This window comes from Rattus norvegicus, chromosome 1 (assembly GCF_036323735.1).
Source record: "Rattus norvegicus strain BN/NHsdMcwi chromosome 1, GRCr8, whole genome shotgun sequence".
Taxonomy (NCBI): domain Eukaryota; kingdom Metazoa; phylum Chordata; class Mammalia; order Rodentia; family Muridae; genus Rattus; species Rattus norvegicus.
The window spans coordinates 31530595-31547098 of record NC_086019.1 but is presented as its reverse complement, the minus strand read 5'-3'; the positions used below and the strand labels follow the sequence as shown (position 1 = coordinate 31547098).

At 47.1% G+C, this 16504-nt stretch overlaps 1 protein-coding gene and 1 long non-coding RNA gene across 2 annotated transcripts in view; one reads left to right on the top strand and one right to left on the bottom strand.

The window, feature by feature from the left end:
- Positions 1-9109, top strand: part of Slc6a3 (solute carrier family 6 member 3) — a 40973-nt gene extending 31864 nt beyond the window's left edge. The window contains exons 11-15 of the mRNA NM_012694.2: positions 400-499; positions 2272-2372; positions 3650-3817; positions 4780-4851; positions 9049-9109. Of these exons, the coding sequence (NP_036826.1) occupies positions 400-499; positions 2272-2372; positions 3650-3817; positions 4780-4851; positions 9049-9072 (465 nt within the window). The 3' untranslated portion in view covers positions 9073-9109. The remainder of the gene's footprint in view (positions 1-399; positions 500-2271; positions 2373-3649; positions 3818-4779; positions 4852-9048) is intronic.
- On the bottom strand, positions 199-15357 carry LOC134484979 (uncharacterized). Its single transcript, XR_010062844.1, has 2 exons — positions 13457-15357; positions 199-571 (listed from the first exon to the last, which is right to left on the bottom strand). It is a non-coding gene; the product is annotated as an uncharacterized LOC134484979 (long non-coding RNA).
- Between the last annotated feature and the right edge of the window lie 1147 nt (positions 15358-16504).

Below are 16504 nucleotides of genomic sequence, written 5' to 3'. Positions count from 1 at the left end.
CAGGTCCCAGAGGGCCTGGTCCCAGAGATAATTCAGCACTCAGGCATCGTTTGGGATGTGCCTGCAGTTAAAGCTGCCTTCCTGAGAGGGTCTGGAAAGTAGCCTGTTTGTGGGGTCTTGGCCACTTCCTCACAGGAGCTTGGCATTTGAGTGTTTCCGACCCTTACTATCTGGAGCCTGGGAAAGGAAAGCAGGGGAGAAGTGGTTTCTATTTTTATTGTAATGGATGTGTTTCGAAGAAGCTGTGTGTGAATCCATGAGTCAAATCAAACTCTATAGAGGTAAATAAGATATATATCCACAGTGAACCCACAGAATGGATTGCCTTTTAGGGAAGATAGTTCGATGGTGGAGTTGCTGCAGCTGTCCCCAAGCTCACTAAGATCCCCTCTCTTCCAGGGTGGCATCTACGTCTTCACACTGCTGGACCACTTTGCAGCTGGCACATCTATCCTCTTTGGCGTGCTCATTGAAGCCATTGGGGTGGCCTGGTTCTACGGTAAGTCTTGGTGGTCAGACCAGCACTGTGTCATCAGTGTGATAGCTGGGCTAGTGTCTTCCGGCTTGCTTTCTGGCAAAGAAAAAAAGAACGCACTTTGAAAAGAGGCATTTGGACTCCAGAGGTTTAAGTCATGGCATCATAGGGTGTGTGACGACCAGGGCCTGTCTACTGGGTCAAGAAGGACAGTCAAGTGTCTGCCTGGAAAGCCAGGTTGTGGTCAGAGATGTTTAGAGATGCTGTGTTGGGTGGGAGAACAAGGCTGATTGGGATGCTAGACCCTTTACAGCCACTGACAAAATGGTAAATTCCCCATCCAGCTAGCCAGGACCTATTAACAAGCACAGAACGGCTTCAGCTCTATCTGGGCAGAGGATTGCCTACCTCTCACTTATAAGGACCTTGATCAGCTAATTCCGTTTGTCTGTGAGAGGGATGTCACAGTAGGACTGCTTCCCACAGGTGTGTCTCACATGACTGCTTCCCACAGGTGTGCCTCACATGACTACTTCCCACAGGTGTGCCTCACATGACTGCTTCCCACAGGTGTGCCTCACATGACTGCTTCCCACAGGTGTGCCTCACATGACTGCTTCCCACAGGTGTGCCTCACATGACTACTTCCCACAGGTGTGACTACTTCCCACAGGTGTGCCTCACATGACTGCTTCCCACAGGTGTGCCTCACATGTATCTTCTAGACAAGACCAGCCAAGTTGCTTGTGCATAAGTTAGAACCACAGGTCCTTCTGTGAGAAAAGCCCATCAGCATTTATGTGCTAAGTGTCCCTGGGTGTCTAATCACAGGCCTCTTAGGAGCCAGCTAGAAGTAGGAGCTGAGCTGCAGGATCCTGGGGACCTCATGAGCTTGGTTGAGATGTGGAGCTCTAACTAGGAGACCTTGATAGGAGCTCTAGTCAGAGACGTTTTTGATGAGACCATGGGAGTCTTCCAAGATTTCCAAAGCTGAACACCCCCACTGCAGTCCCATGAGCCAGAAACTAGGTAAGAAATGGGTGAAGGGAGTCACCAATAAGATATTCTTACCAATTCCTGAATAAGAAAAGCTGAATAGTTTTGTTGAAAATAAGATGTTTCTAAAGCAAATGGCTAAGAGAAAATTCTAGTCATTACGTATCTAGAGATAGCTTTAAATTACACACACACACACACACACACACATACACACGGACATACATGCAGACACACACACACACACACACACACACACACACACACACACACACACTGGAATATTCAGCCTTTAAAAATGAAGAGATTTTGAAACACGCTCCAACATGGATGTGTGTGCTGAGGCAAGCAAGTCCCCAAAGGATCTGTCAGGGTCCAAGTCCCTAGAGACAGAGAGTGGAATGCTAAGGGTTGGGATGGGAGCTCAAGTTTAATGGACAGAGTCTCAGTTGCTGGAGATGAGAAAACCCTGGAGATGGAAGGTTGTGACGCAGCCTCTGGGATGACCTGCACGATAGTAAGCTTCGTCTTAGATGTGCTTGACACAGTGTTTCTCAGGTTGAAAAGTAATGCTTGCAGAAGGGGGTGGGACCCTGAGAAGGAGCTGAAGCAGGGTAGGGTTGGGTTATTGTTGGGCCCTCAACTCACACGGCAGACCACCAGCCTCTCTGAAGCATCATCAGAGCCAATCAGTGCCTGGGTAAGTAGAATCAGGGTCATGGGCTCTGAGGGATGAGGGACAGGTTAAGAAGGACTTGAATGTCCAGTTGTATGACACACAGTCACCGCTTCCTCCCTAGGCGTCCAGCAATTCAGTGATGACATCAAGCAAATGACAGGGCAGCGACCCAACCTGTACTGGCGGCTATGCTGGAAGCTGGTCAGCCCCTGCTTCCTCCTGGTAAGAACTATGGACCCTAAAACTTTCTGCTCCTGCCGTTGAATCCATCCCAATACCTGAGACCGTTGAGAAAGATGCCAGAGAGCTCAGCTGCCTCCACTGCCGTAGTTAGCAGTGACTTTGATCCAACTGAAACGTGTGGCTTCAGAAGCTGGCTTACAGCCCTCTGCAGTGGGGATGCTCTTGCCAGTGTCGGTGGCCAGGGCGACCTGCCTGGGAAACCCTATAGCACTGGCCTCTGGTTTCTGAATAAAACGGTTGATCCTTTTTTAAAGCTATCCCATCTCTGACTTCTCCCTTTGACAAGCTCCCTCCCCAACATGAAAAGAGCTGACCTTGCTCTTAGGAGATGTGACAAAGTCTTTTGAGCTTCATTTTATATTGTTTTGCAAACTATTAGATAAAACCTTGAAATTATGCCACCCAGTTCATCCCACCGACTTCATGGAAGCATGATTTATGCAATTTTAATCCGAATTTTCAAACCCATCCCACAGGTAGCTAAAATCTTAGCAGAAAAAAAGCTGTGGATTCGTGTTTCTCTAGGTCGCTGTGTTACCATCTAGCCGCAGCAGACAGGTGAACACGGCAGGCGTGTTATTACATGGCTTTGGCAGAAAACACTCCCAAACAAACTGACCAGATCAGAATCAATTTACATGTAAGAGGGTGGCTTTGGCAGACACAGTGCTTTCTAAGAAATGTGTCATCTGTTAAAACCAAAAATAAGTATGAGACAAGTATTTGTGTCCTAGTGTGCTTCCCAAGATAATGGGTTTGGACAGTAAACTTTGCCAACCCTGAGAAATATAACAACAGATGAAAATACATCCTAACCCACATCCACTAGACTTTCCTGTGTTTAGGAAGAGCCATCCTGCTCAGATACAGAGAACATGTGTAGATATTCAGTTCATGCCAATCATGTGCAAACTACACGTAGTATGAAGCACATGTTTGGGTACACTGTACACATGCATAGAGTGTACATACATAATATATGTATTGGTGTGCAGTGTAGGCACAAGCAGTCTGGTAAGCATACATGTAAGCACGCGTATGTGTAGGTATGAAACACATGTGTAGTTATACAGCACTTGTGTAGCTATGCTATTGGTGCCTCAGGAAAATGTTGTGTTGCTTGGGCCGGGCCCAGGTGAGGATGGCACTTGTGTGGTTAGGAGAACTTCTGTACAAAGCTTGTTGATTTCCTGCTCTGTCTTCATACCTACCAGCAAAAGCTGCCTGACCCTGACCTCTGTGCCCATTTCTTTCAGTATGTGGTCGTGGTCAGCATTGTGACCTTCAGACCCCCACACTATGGGGCCTACATCTTCCCAGACTGGGCCAATGCCCTGGGCTGGATCATCGCCACATCCTCCATGGCCATGGTGCCCATTTATGCGACCTACAAGTTCTGCAGCCTGCCGGGGTCCTTCCGGGAGGTGGGTATTCATCAGAGGCCTCATCATTCTAATGGTTCCCTGCACCATATCAGCCAGCAGGAGGCTGGAGCTAGGATCATGATGGGATGATAGGAAGATTCACTGGAAAGAGGGGGCACGTATATGTATTCCGTGTGTGCTGGTGTGTCCGCACATGTCTGCGTGTGTGTATGTATGTCACATCTCCGACTGTGAATGCCCATCTGTCTCTGTGTGCTCAGGTATACCATTACCTGTATGAATTGCCTCTGTTGACATCTATGTGTCTGTGTGATGCCAGTCTACACCCACACGTCCTGTTTGAACCCCTGGCTACTATTCCTGAAAGAGACGGGGACTTGTGTGAAGGGGATTGTGGGTGGACCCATTCCCACATGCAATCCCATACCCAAGTCCCTGGGACTCCATGAAGCAGTGTCCTTGGATTGTGCAGCAAATCCCATTGTACCTGTGGGGCCCAAGGACTCCACCTTGGAGCCACAGTGTCCCTTGGTGTAGGAGACTGCAGCAGGTCCCTCATTTCACAGGCTCTCACTCAGAGGTTCCTCTACTGGTCAGGCCAGACTGGCTCTAAAACAGACATCAGAGTGTGTGGCTGGAAGTCTTAGAAGGAGTGGAGCTGCCACCATGTCTAAATGAGAATCAAAGACAACCCTGGGACCTAAAGTCTATTCTGGAGGACAGGGTAGCATCTGGGCCCCAAGAACAGATTAGTAGAAGGAAGCAACATTTTCTACAGAGGGCAAGTGACAGGTCCTAAGAGGCCTGCATGCATCCACTGAGGAATAGAGACCTCAGCCAGCACTGCTCACGGGACATCATGGCATTGTTGGTTTGCTCTCATGTAAGAGCCTGAGCCTGAGCCTGACTCCCTCTGGGGTAGTCCTAATTTTATATGGTGGGTGACGGCTGGTCTGTGCCAACCTAAGCCTCATGCTATACCAACAACTCTTCTCTCTTAGAAACTGGCCTATGCCATCACACCTGAGAAAGACCATCAGCTAGTGGACAGAGGGGAGGTGCGCCAATTCACGGTGAGTCTGACACCCTGTTCAACCCTTTTGAGGTGAATCAGAGAGGTTTGAACAGTATCCTCACCCTATAGCTCCTCTAACAGCCCCCAGAAGACCAAGAAGCTATGTACATAAAAGCATTTGCCACACCAGCCGATCTTTGGTGCTGGCCAGAGCCACCCAGAAGCCCTAGGTTGTGAGCAGGGCAGTCAGCAAGAAGAAAAGATTCATGGAGAGGAGCAGCCAAGGTGATATTGGCAGGGATGCCTGCCTGAGAGGAAGAGCCCTGTGGGGGCAGATGTGTCAGTTCCTAGGATTGAAGCTCTCCGTTCTTGGAGACAAGAAAAGTATCCCGAGACAGAGAGAGGGTCTGGAGAAGCCCCAGAAACAGAGCCAGGCGGGCTGTGGTTCATAGCAGAAAGGCTTATGAAAGTTTGGACTTAGTCAGATGTCCATCAGGGTACCTGAGGGCAGGGAGGCCCAAATGTCCATGGAGGAAGTAGGCAGGCTGGGGAGGTGCCACTGAGAATGGAGTCCCTCGGGTCCCTGGTCTTACTCCTTTCCTTTCTCCGTTGAGAGCCAGGTGAGTTCCCCGTCACACAGGCAGGTGACAAGTGTGTGACCCATTGAGAGGCTTCTGCTCTCCCCCAGCCCCAGCAGTCCTCTTTGTTCTGAGGATCCCCCTTTGATGGCGAATGCAGCTACTTCTGGTGTCTGTAGCTTGTGTGAAACCATCCCTTTCACCACCTCAGTGACCCTAAGACTTAGACTCTGAAAGCTCCCAGACCCCTAGTCCCAAGAGCCCTTCACGGCTTTTAAAAATTAAAACACAGTTTTAAAACCACAAAACTTAAAACTTCTTCTCTGCAGTGGGCAGTGGTGGTGCACACCTTTAATCCCAGCTCTCGGGAGGCAGAAGCAGGCAGCTCTCTGTGAGTTCCAAGCCAGCCCTGTCTACAGAACCAGTTCTAGATAGCCAAGTCTACAAAAAGCAACTTTTTCTCAAAACAAACAAACACAACCCGTCCTTTGCTCTAGTGAATTGCCTCTGGGCTCTGGAGTACATGCCTGGGTCCTTTGGCACTCTTGTCTACACTTAGATGCTTTTACAGTTGGACTTCAGGGACACCGTGCACGGTGGCTCTGGCCCCTGTCTGTGCATCCTCTGCTCCCTCCCTGCATTCCCGCTACATATCCTCCGGGTGCTTTCTAATGCATCCCCCAGCCCTGCTTCTGTACTGAATCGATGGGAACTTCCTTTGCCTTTATTGATCCATCCATTCGTTTTTAAGTCGATCAATGTATTCCCGTGAGCCTGTACAAAGAGCATTTACCCTTTTGCCTGTCACCATTTCTTCTGAGGTGCATTTTGAGTCTTTTTGTATCTTCTATGTCTCTTATTAACTCTTTGAACAAACACAGTAAAGTCAGTCATCTGAGAACCTTTCTGTCAGTTGGGGTCAATGTCAGGTGACCAGCGTTGCTCAATGGGGCTTTGTTTTAAATCTTGCTTTTTTGTGTCTGATAAAGCCCAATCACAGCCAAAGCCCTTATTGCATCCTGGATATTTTTTTAACATCTGCATGTGCGTGTTGGAGTGGGAAGCAGTGCATGCATGTGTGCATGCATGCCTGTGTGCATGTGTGCATGTGTGTGTGCATGCATGTGTGTCTGTGTGTATTCCTGTGTACATGCACATGTGTGTGCATGCCCGTGTGCATGCATGTGTGTGTGTATGTGTGTGTGTGTGCGTGCGCGTGCATGTGTGTCTGTCTGCATGCCTGTGGAGGCTAGAGGAATGTCCTAGTGTCATATTCTGAATGTATTCTGAGTGTCGTCCACAGCACTTAGTTTTCACAGAAGTAGAATACCATCTATTTCATTTGAGACAGGTCTCTCATTAACCTGAAGCTTGCCAAGTAGGCTAGGCTTGCTAATGCAAACCCCAGGCCACCATGATTTCCACACAAATTTCCTGGGGTTGAACTCAGGTTTTCATGTTAGCAAAGCAACCACTTTACCAACCAGGCCCTTTCCGCGCCCCTGAATATTGGATATTTTGTATTTGTATTGTTTTTATTTTACACAGGGTTTCACTATGTAAACCCTGTAAACTCTGGCTGGTCTGGAACTTACTATGTAGACCAGGCTAGCCTCTAACTCAAAGCACACCTGCTTCAGCCTTCACTGTGTTCGTATTTAAGGAATGCGCCACCACACCTGGCTAGATATTTTTCAGCACCTTTAAATATTCTTGGAGTTCCCTGGGTCTTTTTAAGATCTGTTGGGTGGGTTCAAAGAGGCAGTGCCATAGATCTGTCTCTCTGCTGCAGCACAGGCTTGAGTAAGGAGGGTTTCCAACAGGGACAGGCACTGTTCCAGCCCACAGGTCCCTCAGTGCCACTTCCCATACCCTGTCTATTGCAAAGAGGTCCTGGGTGTCACAGATGCTGTTCAAAACTCAACTCTGTAGCTGTTCTCTTTTGCTCTGTCCTGCAAGATAAAGTCACATGAGTCCTCACATCCCCAGGGAGTTCTCTGGGTCTCACCCCACTCTGAAATCCAGAGGCCCTCAAAGTATCAGACGGGGTGGCTGCCTCATTCATTCTTCTTAAGGTGTCACTTAACCGTGACCGCCTGATGTCCAATGTCTTGCAAACCCTCAAGGACACACGTGGTGTTTACTTAGAGCTGTTTTGGATGGTAGAATAAATTCAGCCTTGTTATTCCCCTTTGATCAGAAATGTGGGTGTGGCTCTAGTCCTTCCATTTTGCCTGCTCAGTAATATTATATTATGTCAACAGCCCATAATTTATCCCTGTCTCCCTTATATCCACTCCTTGAGTAGCTACATTTCAAGCCTTGCTTTGTCCACTGAAACACGCATCTCTAGACTCACACTGTCACTCTTTCTAGCATCCCACACATATCTGTGTTATATTGTGCCAACTGCAATATCTCTGGCCCTGGACTCTGAACTCTAAGCTCTGGGTTCTAAGTTCCAGCCCTTGACAATCCTTGCTCAGAGCTCTGCGTTCCCATTTTTTGAAATGTAAGTTACCCTGCAGCCTTTCTCTTGAAAGTATCACCTAATCATCTGCTTCTACCGGTGACAAGAACAGAGCAGGTAGGGCTGTCCTCATTGCTGCTGCACTAGGACAGTCTTCTAGGCTCTGTCCCTCCTCTGTACACCTTTAACCAGAATTCTGCTTCTTCCCTGGGCCCCATGCCATACTTGACCAGTGCCTGTGGTGGCCTTACCTACAGACTGCCTTAGACTGTGCCCACCCTAGGCCATGCTGTGGCATGTCCTGACCAGCAATGAAAAAGCCCCAAAGAGCCACTTGAGAGGAAACCAAAGAGAGTCATGTGACAGCAACGGCTGTGGCCTCTCTTCTACTGCTGTTTCAATATTGGAACCAGACAATGGTATGATGAGTATTGTTTTGAAAACGCTCAGCAGCACAGATCTCACCAGTCGGTGTTAACAAATGCCTCGTGACCGGAAATAAGCAAGCAAGCAGAGGAACAGCGGGCTGCTACCTCTCCATCCCTGAGCCATCCAGGGGCTGCTCCCCGCTTGCACCTGGATCACACCCAGCAAAACAAGCTCTAGAGTCCAGTGCTCTTGGGGATGGGACCAAGAGAGTTTCAGCATGCAGAAGAGAAGGACACTTCTGGACCACTCGCAAATCAGTAGGAGGACAATATGGAGCCAGTCCAGGATCTAAAGATGTTCTGCGTATCTCACCTCAGCTACTGATAACCAATATGCTGACCAGAAAGAACTCTGGCCTGCTAAGCAACTGGGCTCCACAAAGCTTGGTTATTTGTTGCTATGTTGGTTCTGTTTTGTTTTGCTTTATCCTGCCTTTTTTTTTTTTTTGAGACAGACTCTTACCATAGTCCGGACTGGCCTCAAACCCATAGCAATCCTTCTCTAAGCCTCCTGAGCACTGTGATGACAGACATTAGCAGCTCTACCTAGCTTCCAGGTCTCTCCTTCATCAAGTAATTCAAGTACTTAAAAGTTACCATCAGGTCATTATTAGCCCTTGGTGCCCCTCCAGAGTGGTATCTATAAGCGGTAAGCTCCCCAATGGGTGAGTGGTGCCACCTAGTAAGTCCATCCTGATATCATCATAGAGTCAGTGGCCCATAAGCCATGATTCTAAGGTCTGCTCCTCCCTTGTAAATAAATGATGCTTTCTTTCCAGCTGCGTCACTGGCTGTTGCTGTAAAGTGGAAGGAGACAGCTGCCAGCTGGGCCACCTCACAACAGCGGGGACAGGGAGATCGCAAAGGAAACCCACGAGTCAAGAAAGGAAGGAGGGCCACTTCCATGCTTCTCCTTTGTCGTACGGAAAAATAATCGAAGCATGGGCTTCAACCTTTGACTGTTCACACCCAAATCATTGCCACAAAGAAGCCTCTGTCTGTGTATGGCTGTAAAAACATACACCTCTACACAGTGAGGTCAACAATGTCCCTGTCCCTACTGGGTGGGAAAACCCTAGCTGGTATCCTGTCCCTGCAAGGCTGACTCCCCCATCTGTGGTCACTCTGGGAGAACAGGTCATACTGCCCCCTGAATTCTAGAAGGACCTTGGTACCTGTACATACACTGTGCCAGAATCCTTGTGCTCACAGTAGTTGCCTAAACCAATTCTGTTGCTTACATTTACAGTGTCAAGTATCCTATTTTGCTGTTGGTAGAAAAGACAGTTAATACATGCCAAGTCCTTTCCTGGTGCTTGGCTCCGAGCAGACACCTTAGCATTCTGTTCACACATTACACACACACACACACACACACACACACACACACACACACACACACACACACACGGTCTGTTCTGAGCCACGGAGGACAAGGGACTTGGTGCAAGTGACCAGAGATTATGTTTTTCCTTTATAGATGAGATAAATAAAATTCGTGAAATAAGGTTGGGAGACACACCCTACCCCTGGCCCCTGGAAGGCCTGGTCAGCTTGCAGCCACTTTAGTATGGACTTGTAGGCCACATAAAAAGTGTACTCTTCATAGTCAGTGTGTCCTCACCTTCTGGACACCTGCTCTGCACAGGGTCTCGAGATAACTTGAAGACCATATTCTTGGCCTAGAGCCCTACCTGGTCTTCAAGGAAAGACACCCACTGTAGGGTTTGATTTCCTACTGGCTCCTGTCACATCAATGGACATTATCCATGTTATAAATGACTTTTTAAAACCATATTTATGTGTGAATCGAACTTACTCTCAAAATGCAAGGTTAGTTTGTTCAAATCCATTTGCTGAAGAGTAATTAGTGTAAGAGGAAGGTATGCCAAGAATCACCTTCTTCCCGGAGCACTGGCTTTAGTTCTTGGAGTGAAAAGTGGATGTCATGATTTTCCTTGAGCTAATAAATGCAAACTTTGGCCTGGCCTGTGTCCTATATAAGTGGCACCATGTGTCTCCCTGAGAGAGAGTCAACCTTAGTATTCTCTGCAAGTATACATTGGCACGAGGGTGTTAAATGTGCTACCAGGGTGTTAAATGCAGGCCTGTTGGCTTTGAGACTGTAGTATGGCAGAGAAGGCTCCGGTTTACCATCTCTCAGAGGAGTGGCTCCATGTAGACATCCAGGTGTTGTAAGCATCTGTTTTTTGTGTCTATAGCCAGTACCTTGTGTGGGTTCTTACAAACAATAAAAGAAATATATGTTGGAAACAGGCTCATCCATGCTGCCTTGTGTTTCTCAGCTCCGTTATCATGTACAACATCCAACTCACCAGCTCATACATGGGGAAAGGGGCGGGTCCAGCTGCCCCAGAGAGAACTCTTTCTTTCATCCCGGTACCTCTCGGCCAGTCTCCTGTCTCACTCTACATCCCCCATGCATCTCCACACCTGCCTCTCCTGGATCAAGTTCATCCTTGGAACCTGCTCGCCCATGCTCCAGGTCCTTACGCCTGTGATGTGCACGGCACTCACTCTGTATTGCACGTTCTCATTTCAGCCGGGCCCAGTGCTCACCTGCTCATCTTCCTCCAGCCCTCCTCTTCCCAACAGCATCCTTTCTGCTCCCTCTACATCCAGACTCAGGCCCAACCACCACCACAGCTGGCTGAGATCCCTTCCAGAGACCACCCCAGGGTCTTCTGAGTGGGCCTCTAGGTTCTCTATTCTACTCTGATTGGTAGACATTTGGGAGACCAAGCCATACTTAAAGGAAACCTCCATAGGCCTACTTATGCTCGGTTTAGTGCAGTGGTTCTCAACTCCGTAATGTTGTGACTTTTTAATATAGTTCTTCTTGTTGTGGTGACCCCAACCATAAAATTATTTCATTGCTACTCCATAGCTGTAATGTTGTTATTGTTATGAATCATGATGTAAATATCTGATATTCAGGATATCTGATATGCAACCCCTGTGAAAGGGATGCTTGACCCCCAACAGGGTCGTGACCCATGGGCTGAGAACTGACCTGTTTGAGTCACACAGTCATCAACACCATGACAATGCAACAGTTTCCCTGTAACCCATGATAGAACTGGGACTTCAGTCCACATGGTGGCCCCTGCCAGGTCGCAACAACCTCACTTTCTTCAGGTCTTTTCTCTCAGGAAATCCAAATCCACACAGTGAGCAAAAGCCTCACTGCCAGGGCCCACTGCCTGTGAGCTCCAGGGTGCTAGGCATGGCAGGATTGTACTGTGACGTCCCCACGCATGGTGTGCACCATGTCCCTAGTTCAGCTTCCCAGTTGCTCGCAGCTACTGTCTAGTGCAAGCCACTCTGCAGCTATACCTACAGCTGTGCTTGCTTGGGGTTGGGGGAGGGGTGCACTAGCCAATGCCTGTGGCTCAGGACATACACAGGATTGGGGCTACTTGCCACTCTACCCTTCCCAGCCTCTAGCCTTTGAATGTTCATATTATGCTTTACACAGCACAAGAGGAGAGAAGGCATGAGGGCTAAGTGGGAGTCAAAGCTCTCAGAGCTGAGTACTATGGACAAGTACCCTGAGAAAGCATGGGGAACCCAGTGTAGATGATGCCTCAGGTGAGACAACCACCACATTTTGCCCCAGAACCATTATCTGCTCTCCCTAGCTTTACAGGCATCCAAACCTAGGAGGAGCTATGCAGAGCATCAGTGGCTGGAGACTGGTCTAGTGTTCACTACATGTGATTCAGAAAATATTCCCTGAACATGTAAAGAGGTCTCATGAGTCAATAAAGTGATGGTTCTTTGACAAAAATCATGGGCAGGTACTGCATTATTCCTCTTTTCTTATCATAACACATACCTAAGAGACCCATAAAGAGAAAGGGCTGTTTTCATTCATGGCTTTGGAGATTGCTACTCCATGACTGGTTGGTCCTATTGGCTTGGGGCAGTAGCAGCTCAACCATCATGACGATGAGTCCCTTATAGGATGGGACATGAAAGAGGAAGAATAAGAGGTTATAGTACTACAGTCTCCTCCAAGAGCTGACCTAACCCCTCCACTAGGCTCTGCTTCCTACAATATCAACTACCTCCTAACAATGCCAAATGAGAGACCAAGCCTTTAGCACAGAGGTTCATTTGGGTATATTCCAGATCTGAACTTTAGCAAATTTACTCCTAAAGGAGGCTAACTGGTCATAATCTAGGGAAAGGGGCCATACTCACTCATTATCAAAGAACTACAAGGAACCTCTAATAAGTCTGAGTGGAACAAGAACACTGGGGCATTGTGGGTAGAAGCAGACATCAGTACAGTGGCTTGGGGAGGGTGTAATATTCTAGTTCTAGGTGCTTTTGGATCCTTTCCCCATGTGTAGGATTTCCTTCACCATCAGCTGTGGGACTCCCACCTACTGTGTCGATGCTACACTAGCCTACACTGTGAACTGTCCTCAGGGCCTCTCCCAGGCCTAGCCATCACCAAGCCAACATGACCTGACATCCTTTTGTGACCAGAGTGAGTTGGACTTCACCTGAAACTGTGCTTGCTCCTAACTCCTTCCCTTCTGTATCCTATTTGCTGAAGCCCTTCTAATTTTCTCACAAGAGCTCCACCATGGAGTTAGGGCAAAAGAATCCTGCCTAGGAATTCTCAGGAGTTCTAACCTCAGATATGTGTCCATCCATCCTGCAGTCTACCTCAGTGTGTCCACCAAGAGTCACATGTCAAACCCAAGCCCCACAGTCTCAGAAGTCACGGGCTCAACTTGAGCACATCTGCAATGTACCAGAGTCCACAGTCACACGGGGTGGGGGGGAGGGAGAAAGGGAGAAAGGGAGAGAGGGAGGGAGGGAGAGAGAGAAGGAGGGAGATGGAGAGGGAAAAGGAGAGGGAGAGGGAGAGGGAGAGAGGGAGAGGAGTGTTCATAAAAGTCCAAGTTGAGTAATACATTCCATGTTCCTGCATGGTGTAAGGAAGAACCTTCAGTTAGGGACACTGATCTATAGGATAGAGCTATACATTGAACTATAGATCGAATGGCTCCCACATATCTGAGCAAGTCTTACTCCCTACTAACATTTCATAAACTTATTGTATATGTGCTTATGCATTCAAATCAACACATCATACCATGTATGTTGGTGTCAGAGAACAACCTGAAGGAAATTATTCTCTCCTCTTACCATAGGAGTCTCAAGGATAGAATTCAGACCATCAGAATTGGTTCCTTCACCTGCTTAGCCATCTTGCTGGCCCCCGAAGTGATTTAAGCAGAAGATAGTTTCCACAGATGTTGTTATGGATGGTCCTAAAGCCAATGTGACTGGAGACCTTTATGAGGAAGGAGAAAGATTCCATGATAAGAAAACATATAAGGAAAGAATGTCATGGGACCAGACATGGAGGCAGAGATTTGCATTGGTATTTTATGTTCATTGGCATTGTGTCTACATGTGTTTGTGTGAAGGGGATGCTGAGATTTGAACTCTAGTCCTCTGGAAGAGCAGACAATTCTCTTAATTGCTGAACCATGTCTCCAGACCCGTGTTTCCTAACTTTAAACCGTGATGTTTTAATTAAACATAGGGAAGAGAGTTAATGGGGTAGTATGGGCAGAGAAAGGAAGAGAAAGGGGGGAGAAGAAGAAAAGGAGGAAGAGGTGAACTAGACTATGGGGGGAGGGCGGCAATGGGGGGAGGGTTGGGAGGGGGACACCCATAAGGAAGGGGAGGGGGGAGGGGGATGTTTGCCCGGAAACCGGGAAAGGGAATAACACTTGAAATGTATATAAGAAATACTCAAGTTAATAAAAAAAATAAAATAAAAAAAAAACACCAAAAAAAAAAAGAAAAGGAGGAAGAGTAGGAGGAGGAGGAACAGAAGGAACAGGAGGAACGGGAGGAGAAGGAACAGGAGGAGGAGGAGGAGGGGGGAGAGGCCAGGCATAAGCACGTGGAGAGAGAAGGAGAAAGGGAAAGCAAGAGCAAGAGAGAACAGGAAAGCAAGAGCTGAGATTCTTATATATGCATACAATGTGTACAGATCATATTCAACTCACACTCTTCCCAATCCCTCTCAACTTCCTGTCCTCGTGTGTGTGTGTGTGTGTGTGTGTGTGTGTGTGTGTGTCTGTGTGTCTGTGTGTCTGTGTGTAGGTGTTTGTTTGACAGTACAAATTCCATTTTGTACTGCCCATAAACTCATCTTTGTGGGGACATCCACTGGAGTATGGTGGACCTACCAGGGACTACACCCTTAAAGAAAACCAACTCTTCCTACCTCAACAGATAGCAATTATCAGTAGCTATGAGTGGGAACTTATGACCCTTTCACACACCCATGTTGCAATACTGGTTTGATCTTGTGCAGGCAACTATATTGCTGTGAATTTATGAATTCTGTAGTTCTAGCAAGTAAAAAACATACTGTTTGCCTCTGATGCTTCCCAACCTCTGGCTGCTCCTCCACAATGGCTCCTGGGCCTTAGTAGGAGGCGTGATATAGATGTCATGTTTGTGGCTGAACATCCTGCAGATATTTATTCTCTGCATTTTGAAAAATTCTGAGCTCCTACATTAACAGCTATAACTGGCATAAAGAAACCATTCTAATATTTAAAAGCTATAGGCTTTTGTTTAGAGGTGCGACTCTACAAAATTACCCCCTCGCATGTTAGTACAAGAGGTTTTTTGCAGGCTTTCTTGAATTCTGGCTTTTAGAGTCTTACTGCCCCACCTTCCCTGTTCCCTGAGGCACAACCAACTATGATGTAGACTTATCCATTGGGGCTCTCCACAACCCGTTAATCTCTGCACTGTGTACAGTTGTGGTTTTCTGTGATGGCCTCCACTTGCTCTGAAGAGAAGCTTCTTTGATGAAGGGTGGTAGTTACACTCATCTGTAATTATAAGGATAAAATTTAGAATGTGGGAAGAAATTGTTCTGGTCCAGAAAAATGACAGTGGTAGTGGATTATTCTCTAAAAGTCCATGACTTCACCACCACAGGGAAGCTGGCTAGGTTTCCAGTACCAGACGTGATGCCCTTCCTGTTGAATAGACCTTAAGTCCAACCAGACAGCTGTTAGCTGCCACCCACATGTGAATGCCACCTCTTTTTGTAATCATTTTATTTATTCTTTGATGTTATAATATGATGACTTCATTTCCCTCCCCACTCCCAGTCTTCCTATGCATTCCTCTTTGCTCTCAGGAGTGACCTTCTTGCACCTTTATACATATCTTGCCATGTCATGGTTCATGGTGAATAGTTCATGGTGAATAGGGCTATTTAAGTGTTTCCCTCCTAGGCCGCTTGTATGGTCTTTTCTGGAACCATGAAAGCCAAACTGCAGGAAAGAACTTTTTTTCAGGTCAGATCCAACTTGAGTCTTTTGAGTCATGATTTCCAAGTGTGTGATGTCTTCAGCAATAGGAGTCTCCTACCCTCAGTCCCTAAGAGGCCACCAAGGGCTACATCAATATTCTATATTGTTTGGGATATTGTTTGGATTATCCTAACCAAATCTTCAAATTGAGGTTTCTCGTGCATGGTATGGGGTTTTATTAGTCTGTGGTACTTTTGGGGAGCACAGTCAGTCCACATGGCTTAATTTCCTTGTGTGTGTGTATGTGAGTGTGTGTGTGTGTGTATGTGTGTGTGTGTGTGTGTGTGTGTGATTTTAGGTAAATATATAACAATATGATTCCTTGAGGCTATATTAAACACCCTTAGTGTTATTTGTCCCTGGTCCTGCATTCTTCTACTGTACTGACCTCCTTTACTCCTCCCAGTTGAGACCCCTCCCTATGATTCTGTTTTCCATGTCATATCATCTGTACTCTTCAATTCCTCTTCCTAAGGCCTCCCACCTATGCTTTATAAAACTCCTGACTGCTTGGAGAAGGCACCTCTTTTTTTTTTGGTTGTCCAATACAGAGTGGTCAGCTTTGAAACCATTTACACACAGAAAACAAAGTCAGGCTCAGGTGTGTGTGTGTGTGTGTGTGTGTGTGTGTGTGTGTGTGTGTGTGTATGTGTATGACAGATCTGACCAGTGAAAAAAAAGTCTATCGTCTTCACAGTGCGGGTCATGGGAAGGATTCAAGGGAGGGTAAATGAAGGGGCTGGAGAGAGTAGAGCGGGGGAAATTATGCAATTCTATTTCAATTAAAGTATTTAAAAGAAAAAAATGAGAAGGAAATTTAAAAAAAAGGTCTAAGGGCTTCACT